This window comes from Macrotis lagotis, chromosome X (assembly GCF_037893015.1).
Source record: "Macrotis lagotis isolate mMagLag1 chromosome X, bilby.v1.9.chrom.fasta, whole genome shotgun sequence".
Taxonomy (NCBI): Eukaryota; Metazoa; Chordata; class Mammalia; order Peramelemorphia; family Peramelidae; genus Macrotis; species Macrotis lagotis.
Window position 1 is genome coordinate 52,030,622 of NC_133666.1, and position 12,685 is coordinate 52,043,306.

General features: G+C 40.6%; 2 protein-coding genes across 17 annotated transcripts in view; both read left to right on the plus strand.

The window, feature by feature from the left end:
- The window catches only part of LOC141500160 (sodium/hydrogen exchanger 2-like), a 105,738-nt gene extending 98,509 nt beyond the window's left edge, over window positions 1–7,229 (plus strand). For 2 of the 4 annotated variants that reach the window (XM_074203113.1, XM_074203114.1), the window contains exon 12: window positions 759–7,229. In XM_074203113.1, the coding sequence (XP_074059214.1) occupies window positions 759–889 (131 nt within the window). In that variant the 3' untranslated portion in view covers window positions 890–7,229. The remainder of the gene's footprint in view (window positions 1–758) is intronic. The other 2 variants (XR_012471846.1, XR_012471847.1) reach the window with 2 other exon arrangements.
- Window positions 7,230–7,317: 88 nt separating this feature from the next.
- Window positions 7,318–12,685, plus strand: part of LOC141500161 (transmembrane protein 182-like) — a 266,580-nt gene continuing 261,212 nt past the window's right edge. For 11 of the 13 annotated variants that reach the window (XR_012471854.1, XR_012471856.1, XR_012471857.1 and 8 more), the window contains exon 1: window positions 7,318–10,918. Coding sequence is in view for 6 of the 13 variants with exons in the window: in XM_074203123.1 (XP_074059224.1) it covers window positions 10,844–10,918 (75 nt within the window). In the remaining 7 variants the exon portion in view is untranslated. The remainder of the gene's footprint in view (window positions 10,919–12,685) is intronic. The other 2 variants (XM_074203121.1, XM_074203119.1) reach the window with 1 other exon arrangement.

Here is a 12,685-nt window from a genome sequence, read left to right on the forward strand (position 1 = left end):
GAGGGTCTATGATACACAGATTTGTACTCTACTGTTGTTGTCAAGGAGATTCGCAAAACCATGTACTTTCCCAAGTTGAATGACCTGTTTCAGGTCCTGTTCTGTTGATATTTTTGTTATTGTTATTTCTGCCCAGACCCTGAAAGAGCTTTGTTGAAAACTCTTTGGACACTCTTCTGTTTTTAACAGCAATTTCTTGTAGGGACTCCAAGTGCTCTATGGTTGTTTCCCAAGTCATCTTTCTGAGCACACATCCTGGTTGTGGGACCACCTTGGAATGGTGGCTAAGGAACTAGAGCTCTTGACCCCTTGACCAACAGCAGTTCTGGTAGTTTTTTCTGCTTTTGACATGATCCCCTGCAATAATTACTGTCTTCTACCTGGGGAAAGGAAGAAGAGCCTTTCTTTTCATTTGCCTTCTCCTCTCCAACTTCCAACTAGGAACAGTTGGCAAAATGAAGAGGCCTCATGGCTTTAATGTCAGAAAGAAGTCCCTGACCACTGGAGCTAACTGTAGAGGGATGAACTACTTTTAGAGGCAGTGAGTTCCCTGTCACTGAAGGTCTTCAAGAAATGGTTACTGATCATTTTCCAGGGAGATTTTAGAAAAAATTTAGATGTAGGTGGGTTCAGTGATATCTGGGGTTGCTTCCAACACTGAGCTGCTAGAATCTCTCTAGAATCTCTCATTCTTTATCATTCTAGGAGAGACCTAAGAACAGCAATGTTAATGAGGATCTCTTTCCTTTTCTTTCCAGTAGTGGATCCTAGAGCAGTTCCTGATGTGAAATGCAGCCGATCCAAGTCTACCTGCCACATCACTCCTCTGAAGTTCAGTGGCATGGAATGGATTGATGAAGAAGAAACAGAACAAGACCAAAAATTCTGAGGATCAAACTTTGGGATCACCTTGGGTGCCATGGAACATTCACTTACTTATTTTCCAATTATTTAGCACATAGTCTTTTGTGGTTTGGGAAGGTCAGGACTTGTAATTTTACCATTTATGGAAGCTCCCTTCTCTGATGCAAGTTGGCAATTTATCTGTAACTTAGAATGTTAGCGAGTTGCTAAATCTCATAAAAAAGAAAACAAGAAGTTGAAGCTACCAAGAAAACATTAACACAGATGGAATCTGCTCCATCTGTAGGAAAATGACATTATGGGCCTCCCTTGCAGCTGCCAACTATGATAAGTGCCCTATCTCAGCTGCTCAACATCACTTGGGCCTTTATTAGAATTCGGTGTTCCATTTGGAGCTTCAAATTTCAAAAATATATAATCGGACAGGGAGAACTCAGAAAAGAGTTAAGGGAAATGGCCAAAAGTTTGACAAATAACTCAAGAGGAAAGGTCCATGAGACTCTTGGAAAGGCAAGAGAACTGAGCTGTCTCATGAACTTATGCTAAACAAGAGGATATTAATTAGTAAAGAAGATAAGTAGGAAAACACATAGTTTAAAATGTAGGAAAAGGTCCAGTGTCGTAAAAATAATACTGGTGTTGGAGTCAGGAGATATTTGGGTTTGAATCTTGCCCTTGTTATTTCTTGGCTTTGAGACCATGTTTAGTTACCAACCCTTCTTCCTTTAATGATGAAAATAATGGCAGTACCTCCCCTCCATGCCTGCTGTGATGTCAGATTCACAAAAACAATTATAATAATGGCACACCAATGCTAAAGAAGGACAAGGATGCGCTGAACTGGATACCTTCAAGGTCCTGTTAGAAACGTCCTGCTGCAGATTGCCTTGGGCCTGCAAGACTGTGGCCAGGATGATGCAGTAGAATGAGAATCGAGAACAGAGTGGAAACCTCTGGGTTTAAATCTTTTCTCTGACACTCCCCCTCTTTTGACTCTGTTTTCTCATTTGTGAAAAGAGGGCACTTAGATGAGGTGATGTTTGAAGGGTCTTCCGTCTATGTTCTTAAATGACCCCTTCCTTTTCATTTCTACATGGGCCGCTTTGTCTTCTACCTTCAATCTCACAGCGTGACTAGCAAACCATGTTTCCCATTTGGAGGGAAACTTTAGCCAAAGTATGTTTGATTTGGACATCCTCATTGTACAATGTCATCATCAAACCCAACTTCTATTTGACCCACTGCATTAATCCCCTTTGAATCATCACCTTTTATCTTCTGAAGCAAGATCCATTGGGAAGACTCATCCAACATGAGTTCCGGTTGTCATTACCTATAGCAGCAGCAAGGAGCTAAACTTTCATTAATTCTACTGGGCTGTAGTGTGATAGAATAGAGGAGAATTCTGGTTTGGGAGCACTGCAACTTGAATTCAAACCCCTTTTCCTCTTGGTAGCTATTTGGCTTTGCTTCTCTGGACCTCAGTTTCTCTATTTGTAAAATGAATTTTGACTAGGGTCCCCTTCCTAATCTAATTCTGAGTTTATTGAAATATGGGATTGACTATTCAGTTTGAGACTTGGCAGGATTATCAGAGCTGGAAGGGCTGGCAGAAATAGAAGTTTTTTCTCTTTTCAAATTCATGAATTTTCAGAGTCAGGAAGGGGGAAAGGTTTATACTGCTCATCCCTTTTTAAAGTAAGAGATTGATAGATTGAGGACTTCTGAAACATTCTAGGCCAACGACCTCATTTTGCAAATGGCCCTGGGTGACTGTTGCAAGGTCACCTAGGTTAGGAAGTGATAGAATTGGGGTTTAAATTAGATCTTGTTACTCCAACTTCGTTGTGCTTTCCACTGTCCCCTGAACTAGCCAGAATTGTAAGAGTGTGAGTACCATCTCTTCTAGCCTTTATTCTTTGCCTTGTTTTCCTATGGCCCCTTCTTTTATCCAACCACGGATAGATGTGACAGTTTCCTACTTTTGTTCTATACTTTATTCTTTACAATAAGCAGCATTACATAGTGAATAGAGGTCTAGATTTGGAGTCAAGATCTGAGTTCAAATCCTACTTCAAACACTAGCTGGGCAAATAGTTATTTACTTTTATATGCACAGGCAACTTGCCAGGCCTTATGGGCTAAATTACAGGCTGTTATCTTCTGCATTGTTTGAGGGAAGTTCCCTAAACTGATTCTTCTAGAATTTGTGGGTTTTTTTAATATCACTCTCATTGCCCCATACCCTGTTTTTTCTCCTTTGTAACAAAGAAATCATTCCTCCAAAACAAAGTTTCACGGTGAGCTTGTCTGACGTAGATGCAACATTCTGTACCTCTAGTCTACCTAGAAGAGAGCAGGGAGAAGGGGATCTCTTTGGTTCTTTGGATCCCTTTCCATAGGATCATAGATTCAGACCTAGAATTCCATTCTAGGCCATCTAGTCATCAGCTTCTTTGTTCAGATGGGGAACCAAGGCTCCTAGAGATGGAGTGACTTGCCCAGAGTTGCGTAGTTTTCAAGATGCCTTTTCCTTCCAAATCTTTTGCATCAGAGAACCCCTTTTGATCTCTTACTTGTAATTATGTACATCAACATAGGCAGGATCTTTAAAAAACTTTTCCCCCTAAAGTAGATGGATAATTCCATTTTTGAATAATAAGACCTTAGCACTTTGCCTCAAAACTTTACATCTATTTATTTATTTTTTAGATTTTTGCTAGGCAATGGGGTTAAGTGGCTTTCCCAAGGCCACACAGCTAGGTAATTATTAAGTATCTGAGACTGGATTTGAAATCAGGTACTCCTGACTCCAAGGCCAGTGCTCTATCTACTGTGCCACCTAGCCACCTTTTTATTTATTTAATTTTGAATCTTTAGCATGTACAGTGTGGAAGCTGGAGACAATTCTCTTCCCATGATCAAATATTTTCTGGCAGATTGTTTGCCTTTAGAATACTCTAGTGAAGCAATATGGTGTGGGGTGTGTGTGTGTGTGTGTGTCTGTGTGTGTGTGTGTGTGTGTGTGTGTCTGTGTGTGTGTGTGTGTGTGTGTGTGTCTGTGTGACAGACAGACAGATGGGGGAGAGAGAGACAGAGACAGAGAGAAAAAAGTGAGAGAGAGAGAAACAGAGACTAGACAAAGAGGAGAGAGAGGACAGACAGACTGACAGTGACAGAGTGAGAGGGGGAGATGAGATAGAGAGAGGCAGAGAGACGGAGTAGAAAAAGGACAGAGATAGTGAGAAACAGACCCATATAGAGAGACAGAAATAGAGAAAGAAGACACACATATTTCTATATAGTCTATATTTCTACAGACAGAGAGGACAGAGAGGAAAAAATAGGGGAAGAGAGAGAGAGAGAGAGAGAGAGAGAGAGGAAGGGAGAGAGAGAGACAGACTCAAAGAGACAGAGACAGAGATAGGCAGAGAGAGAAAGCAAGAAAGAGAGTGAAAGAGAGAGACTGAATACTAATGGTGCTGTTGAAAGACCTGGAATTAAAGGGGGAGACCTAGGAGCAGTGGAGGGAAGGTTAGGCTGGCTATAAGAACAAAGTTATACTTGTAACATAATCCCTGTGGCCCCAAAGAGGATGGTGATGCCTGGGGAGGTAGTGGGATCTTGGGCAGGGGTGGCACAGCCAGGTGAGGGCTGGGTTGGGTCGCTTCAGAGCTCCTCTCCTAATCTGAGGTTCATCAGCTCATATTTGAAAAAAAAAATGGAAGAAGGTATCTGGTCTAAGCTCTCATTTTACCAGTGGTGGTAGAGGGGAAACCCACCCAAGGTCAGAAGAGGTAGGGATTCAGTCCAGGTCACCCAGGGAGCATTTGCCCCCAAATCGAGCGTTCTTTCTGGCACTCTGCCCAGGGCCTGGCCTAGCATGATTCCCATGCCTTTTTCCCTTCTACCACACCGCTCCTCTGTTTGGGGATTCCTGGCTTTGCTCTTTATTAGTTGTGTGACCATGGGCAACATTCAACCTCTTGGCACTGATCCTGAAGTTTCCCTCTCTGATAAAAGGGCAGAATAATTCTTGTTAGTACCTACTTCACAGTGTTGTTGGGGGGTCCACAAGGAAATATATAGGAATATGCTGGATCACTTTAAAGGACTGTATAAATATAAGGATTCATTGGTAATTAAGTCACTGCGTACATTGAGTTCTGCTAAATTTCCTTGCAAAAAAGCCAGTTCCCCATTTGGTGGAACTAAGTCTCCCTGTTCAGAACTGCTGTCCATAGGGGTCCTGAGTTTTGTCCCCTTATTGTCCTGCTTTTGCTCAGTCACTTGAATACTAAAAAGCTTTTGGTCTCTCTTCTCATCTGTGACAACCTTGACAATGGAATGCCAAAGTCTACTATGCCAGGCCATGAGCAGCATCATGAGATTAAGTCGAGTCATAGCTCAGGGAGGCTTGGGGGACACTGGAGCCCACTTCTGGGTGTCTAGGCCTCCTTGGTCTCCTTGTGAGTATCTTTGGAATGAGGCCTTCTCCTAGCCAGCCACTTACTTTGTTTCTTGGACTAGAACACACTCTTTTCTCTCCCCATTCCTCGTTGGTCCTTTGAGAGAGCTCTCTGCCTGGATATGTGGTCCTGAGGAGAAAGGAGGTCTTGCTTCCTGGGTGGCTGCGGTGGTGAGGTGGATGAAGAAGTCAGCATCTCTAGAACTGTAAGTGTGGGTACCACTCAAAGGCCACCTGGGTCCTAGCACCTTGTTTTAGTTACTTGGAGAATCTGGAGCTCTAAAGACTGGAGTCATCCCTCCACCAGTGCCGAGCCCAGGTTTACCAAAACCTCTGTATTTTAGTAAATGGTGTATGCTAGTTTCCATGCTCTACCTTTCCATTTCTTGAGGGATGAGTCCCTCCACACTTTGCTAGACTAGTACTTTTCCAGCTTGGTGAAGGCCTTGTCATAGTTTCCATCTAATAATTGCTCAGGCAGTTACGCAAATACCATGATGAAGCACCAGAGAAAGATGGCGGCCCAAGAAATAAACCAAATCAGACTGCTGCTTAACTCTATGTATCAAGTCTGCTTGAATACTTCTAAATATATCGGTTCTAAAGATTCAATGTCACCTATCTGTAAGGATTTTGCCTTTAATGACAGAGATCCTAAAGGTAATTACAATAATATGGAATGTATCATGGTATATCAGTGAGTTGGGAAATGGTTCCCATTCATTAGAGGAGCTTCCTGGAGGGAAAGACCTTGAATCTATGTAGCTCAGACAAATGGAAGGATGCTGTTCCTTGAATTGGGGATAATTTAGATTAAAAACAAAACTCAAGAGAATTGTGAGGGCCAAATGCCAGAAAAAGTGAGGAAACAAGAATGGCATGGCTCTTTTTCTTCTTGACTGCTGTCTTCTCCCAAAATGATTGCTTAATAAATGCTTTGGCATTCATCTATCTATTCTCATTTCCTTCTGGGAGTATGGATTCTAGCTCCAACACTGTCATTAATTAGGGCAACCTTAGGCAAGTCTTTGGATATCCATTTCCCCATTTGTAAAGGAGGGGTTAAGCTGGGGGTTCCTGCTAGACCAAAAATTTTATGTCTCAAAGATAGAATATTACAAACTCTAAAGGACTCTCTCAATTTTTTGGTTTCCTAGGAATTTTGTTTTCATCCAGTTACTTGACATAAGTAGGCCATTGCTTTGATTATTAATATTATTTTTTGTCATATAGCAATTTCTTATTATGGGTGTTTGACCATTAATTGTGCTTTTCTTAATTTGGAGGTGGTGGTGGCAGTAGTGGAAATATTAATAAATTAAGCTTAATGGGCCTTTTCATATTTTTCTCTTGAAGCAGCACTCTGGAGTGTTTTCCCATGATTCTCTGTATCAGCACCAGGTGAGGAGGCTTTTATATGAGGGTGTCTGGGGACCTCTTTCATTGTGAACTTTCTCCAGCGAGCCCTATTGATTTCTGTGTCAGAATCTGCCAAATAGACCTGATTCCTTACATGATTTTTCCAGTGATTCACTCTGCCCCAAACTTCACCTTGCAAAAGTTATGGTTGACATTAAAAATAAATCTATTTTGGAGGTGGTAAAGTCCCATGAACTGGTTGAGAGTTTGGGGAAGTATTTTCCAGTTGGTTTGTGGCCCAAACTCAATCCTAAATCAAAATCCTGACTCAGAAACTTCAAAGTGGCTTTGTGAGGACCCATTGTTGGTGGTCTCGAAAAACCTTACAGCTGGGAAGGAACTGTTAAATGCTTGGGCTGGAGCGTGGAGAATGCATTTCTGGCAGAGTTTTCATCCTTTTAAAAAATGTTTCAGACGTACATGGTTTCATGCTAGCACTGTTCATTGTGTAGTTGTTTAGGGTTTGATTTCATGGAAATCTATTTTAATAGTTGGATTCTCTGAAAAGTTCAGAGAGATTGCTTTGAAAGACTCTCTCTCTCTCTCTGTCTCTCTCTCTCTGTCTGTCTCTCTCGTTTTCTCTTTCTCTCTATCTTCTCCTCCTTTCCCTCCTTCCTCTCTTGTTACAGTGGTAGAAAATGGTTGTACAGAGCTCATTGAAGATTAAGAATAAAAAGGCCATGGGGAAAATTGCTGAAGTTGGAATGGCAGGTGCTCTAAGAATGAGTAGATGAAAAGAAGCAGGAATTAGAAAATTATGGAAGAGTTGAATATGTGAAACTGAAACCAGTCCTCTACCTGTCTGCGAAAATGATTTGCGGGGCAGCTATGTGGTGCAGTGGATAGAGCACTGACCCTGGAGTCAAGAAGACCTAAGTTCAAATCTGGTCTCAAAGACATAATAATTACCTAGCTGTGTGACTTTGGCCAAGTCACTTAACCCCACTTCCTTGCAAAAACTAAAAAAAAAAAAGAAAAAGAAAAAAAGAAAATGAGTTGAAACCAGAGCAAGGCAATGGAAGGGGATTTTTTTTAGGTTTTCTTTTTTTGCAAGGCAATGGGATTAAGTGGCTTGCCCAAGGCCACACAGCTGGGTAATTGTTAAGTGTCTCAGACCAGATTTGAACCCAGGTACTCCTGACTCCAGGGCCGGTGCTCTGTCCACTGCACCACCTAGCCGCCCCCCCTGCACCACCTAGCTGCCCCCAGGGATTTTTTTTAAAAAGTGTGTTTTCCCTAGTTTAAGCATTGGCTAGGACATTAAAAAATCCTATGGGGGTAGCTAGGTGGCACAGTAGATAGAGCACTGGCCCTGGAATCAGGAGGACCTGAGTTCAATTTTGACCTCAGACACTTAATAGTTACCTAGCTGAGTGATCTTAGGCAAATCATTTAACCCCATTACCTTGAAAAAATAAAAAAAACCCCAACTCATTGAAAACCCAATGTAACTTGGACCATATTGATCATATCTTGAACAAGAAAATGGAATTTACTTTCACAAAGAAAAAAAGTCTGCTCCCACAAAGTGGGAGAAATCTCTTTCTCAAGAAGCTGTTATTTATCTTTCAAAAGAAATTACAATTCTTAAGAAAACAAAGTACACTCTTCATTAAGATGCCTGGGACACCATCTTTCCTAAAGTCACACTGCTCAGTCTTCAAAGGAACTTACCAGAAACATCCAGCAGAGAGGGAAGGGTTGGAGAGAAGAGGGGGGATTCTGTATTCATTCTGGACCTTCTTAATCAATGATGCCTTTGCTGGGCAAAGATTTGAAGGAGAGAAACCATGTGAAAGCAGTTCCATTACTTGATTAGAAAAAGCTGCTAGAATGAGCCACTGTCGATGTTTTCCATCAGACATTGTACATGTAGGCATGGTATGTCTAGGCATGGTATATATAATCATTGAACATGTAGACATAGTATGTGTAGGCATGGCATGTGAACTACCTTACCTGAGGATGTCCCCCCCAGGGATGCTGCAAGAAGAGCCTGAACCTTGTCAGCCAGCTTATATACTTTTTCTTTGGGTTTGGAAGATTATTTTTTGGGTCAGACTTTGTGCTGTCACCTCCCTCCCCTAAGTCTATGAAGCATTTCTGAAAACTCTTTAATCACTTTAATTACTTTTCCCTTTAGTGACCCACTAAACTAAACTCTCATTTTGACTGCTTCACTGTTTGCTATTTTGAATTGCTTTTATTAAAAAAGTAGTAATGATGTTTTTCAATCGTTTGATATCATTCCCTCTTTCATATATTTTCATGATTGATTGACCAGTGCCCTTCAAAATGCATCCCTTCTAGCAACATCCTTTGGTTATTTTTACTTTGGTCCAGCTGTCTTTTTGGTTTTTTTTTCATTCCCACTTCCTCTATGAGCACAATGAGGACAATATTGAAATCCAAATGTAGTAACTTCTCTGTCATTGAAGGAGCAAAGGGTTTATTATCAAAATATTGACATATCTTTTCCATTTTTCATGTTTTTTGTGCTTCCACTTTTATTATCAAATACTTTAGAACCATCTGATTTAATTGAGTCTTGGACCAAGCATTCTGCAGGCTTGTTTTCCCCCTTCACCATTTCAATAATTTTGTAAGTTTTTGCAAATGAGCCAATGGACTAAACTGATATTGCCCACAGCTATCATCTTTTTCTGTTTGGCAAAGATCAGCTGTTTGCTGCCTTCAGTGGTTTCTAGGCTCCTTTGACCTCATTAGCTAGACCTTTATGGAAAATGATAGTCTGTGTTGCTATGTTTCCTAATCCACTTCTCTTATGTTGGTGTCAAAAGCTTGTTTAAAAAGGTCAGATTGGAACTGTTTTAATTGGACATTATATATTCTCATCTTTCTTCTAACTTGGTTTTGATTTTGCTCTGACTCTCACAGGTCAGTGGTCTAACTACACATATAATTCCCATTTTGGTAAACATCCAGGATCAAATAATATCCACTGTTTGACTTTTTAAACTGTTTGTAACTTGACTCTTCATGTTTCTAGTCTTTTTAACCCTCCTGCCTTCCAGGTATTCTTCAATCCAGGGCTGTTGACCTTTTGGTTATTCCTTGATCATGACATTTCCAACTATGAATTCAGGGCATTTCCCCTGGTGGCCCCTCATGCCTGGAACCATCTCCTTCCTCATCTCTGTTCATGGTCTCCCTGGTTTTCTTCAAGATTCAGCTAAAACCCCACCTTTTGCAAGAAGTCTTTCCTGGTCCTCTAAGTTTTGTGTCTTCCCTCTGAGACCATCCCCCCAATTTCTCCTTTATATATCTTGTTTATACATAGCTGTCTGTTTTCTCTCCCATTAGACTGAGAGCTTCTTGAGAGCAGGGACTATTTTTTGCCTTTCTTTGTATCTTCAGTGCTTAGCACAGTGCTCAAAGCATTGTATGTGTCCGTATTTAAATCCGGCCTCAGACACTTAATAATTATCTAGCTGTGTGACCTTGGGCAAGTCGCTTAACTTTATTGCCTCAAATAAATTAAAATTTTTTTAAAAAGCCTGTTGAGTTACTACTAGAGAAAAATAAAGAAAATTCAACAAAAATCATAAGACTTGGAAAAAAAAGGTAGAGTGATAGTCCATTGGGAATAGGAAGTAGCATTGGCTTGCTAGATTCTTAGATGCTTTGAGGTTTTTATGGTTTCTTTGATGTACGTACTCTTCTACCAGTATGGATCATTGCCTATCCATACCTCATCCTGAGCTATTCTTATCTATGCCATCCCGTAAATCTGTAAAATGGTTCTGTAAATGAAGATAATAATAGCACCCAACTCCCAGGATTATTAGGATCAAATGAGATATTTGTAAAATGCACAGTCTCTGGCACATAGTAGGTATTATAGCAATATTAGCCATTATTATTATTATTATTATTATTATTAAAGTTGTTCACTGGGCTTTTTAATATTAGGGGACTACCAGCACCTAGGCTGCTCAATGAAAATGAGATAGCAGATAGAAGGACCATTGGGGGAAAACATGAAGTACTTTCACCTTCCTTTCTTGACAGACCTCAAATCTGGAGTGGTGGAATGGGTGAGAGGAACATCTGAGCTGCTCTCCCAGTGGGATGAAGGAAAGATGTCAGACTTGTGGGAGAAACATGAAAACAGCTTTGATGATGAGTGAATGCACCAATGGTAAGGTGAGGTCATCCTTCCTCATTTGGCAACCCTGTTACTTTCTAACACCCTTTCCCTATCCTAAGGTTTGCAGTGAAAACCATGGCTGGACAGCCCAGACCAGAAGGCATTTCAAATGCATTTGGGTCTTTTCACTAATAACATTTTCCAGATTCATCTTGATGATGTATAGCCATGGAGTGTCTGGTGTCTGTTTAGAGAGACCACTTGGACTCAAGTTTTTCTGGGAAGAGACAAACTGGCATCCAAGTTTTGCTTCTCATAATGAAACAATTTGATGGTAGAATGGCTTAAATTAGCAGCAAGGGCATTTAGTCTGGTCTGTTGCCCATCATTAATGGTGTGAAATTGTGTACTGGTTTCATTTCTAGTCAATCGGGTGGACTCAGCCAAGCTCACGGAGTCAGAGGACTGAGTGTAGACATTGCTGTGAGGATTGGTTTAGCCCTTCCATATTTTGAGTCTTGGAAGAAGTCCTAGAGACCTTCATTCATTATTGTCTGGAAGAAGAGAGGCAACAAGTTGATTGTACTATTAATGAATTTCAGTGAGATTTATAATTTATAATTAGGCCATTAATGAGAAATGAATATTTCTTGAATATTCCAGTCATGTTATAATAATAATAGCTCCTATTTAAAGAGTATTCTACTTTATTTCATTTGATTCTCACCACAACATGTGAGGTAGGTCAGGTTAGCAGCTTGTCGGAATTAGACTGGAACCTAGGTTTCTCAGACATCATCATTTTGTCAGAGGCAACTAAGTGGCACAGTTTCCTAACCCATTTCTCTTGTTTTGGTGTCAAGAGCTTGTTTAAAAAGGTTAGATTGGGGGTGGCTAGGTGGTACAGTGGATAGAGCACCAGCTCTGGAGTCAGGAGAACCTGAGTTCAAATTCAGCCTCAGATGCTTAATAATTACTCAGCTGTGTGGCCTTGGGCAAGCTACTTAATCCCATTGCCTTGCAAAAAAAGGTTAGATTGGAACTGTTTTGATTGGACATCATATATTCTTATCTTTGGTAAACATCCAGGATCAAATAATATCTACCGTTTGACTATTTAAACCATTTGTAATCTGACTCCTTCTCATTTTTCTAGTCTTTTTAACCCTTTTGCCTTCCAGGTATTCTTTGATCCAGGACTGTTGTCCTCACCACAATATGTGATATTAATAGTTTGAGCGCTTTCACTGGAATCAGAAAGACCTAAATTCATATTTGACCTCAGACACTAGCTGTATGACCATGGGGAAGTCTCTGGACCTCTATTTGCCTTTCTTTTCTGATCTGTAAAATGGGAATAATAACAGCACCTACCTCTCAGTGTTGGTATGAAGATTCAATGAAATAATAATTGTAAAACACTATATAAATGCCTAATTGATATATATATATATATATATATATTTATGCATACATTCATTCATATACACATTGGCTCTTGGATGATCAAAGAAAGCTACTCTCCCCATCAATAGTGAGAAATCATTCTTCCCTGTAACCAGGACCTGAAAGAAAAGTCTCAGGAGGGGTTCCCCTCTGTCCATTCCCCCCCCCTCCAAGGATGTCCAGTGAAGGTAACCATTTAGCGACACAAAAAATGGAGACTGAACAGGAGGAAGGAAGCAACCGCAGTTAGATCATTGAGTACCTAAACTTCAAACACCTTATAAACCACAAACCCCTTATAAATCTGAGCTGCCAGTATCTGCCGATATGTCTCTTCTCTGTGGAAGCCATGAGCCTCAGAGACAATGAACATGAAA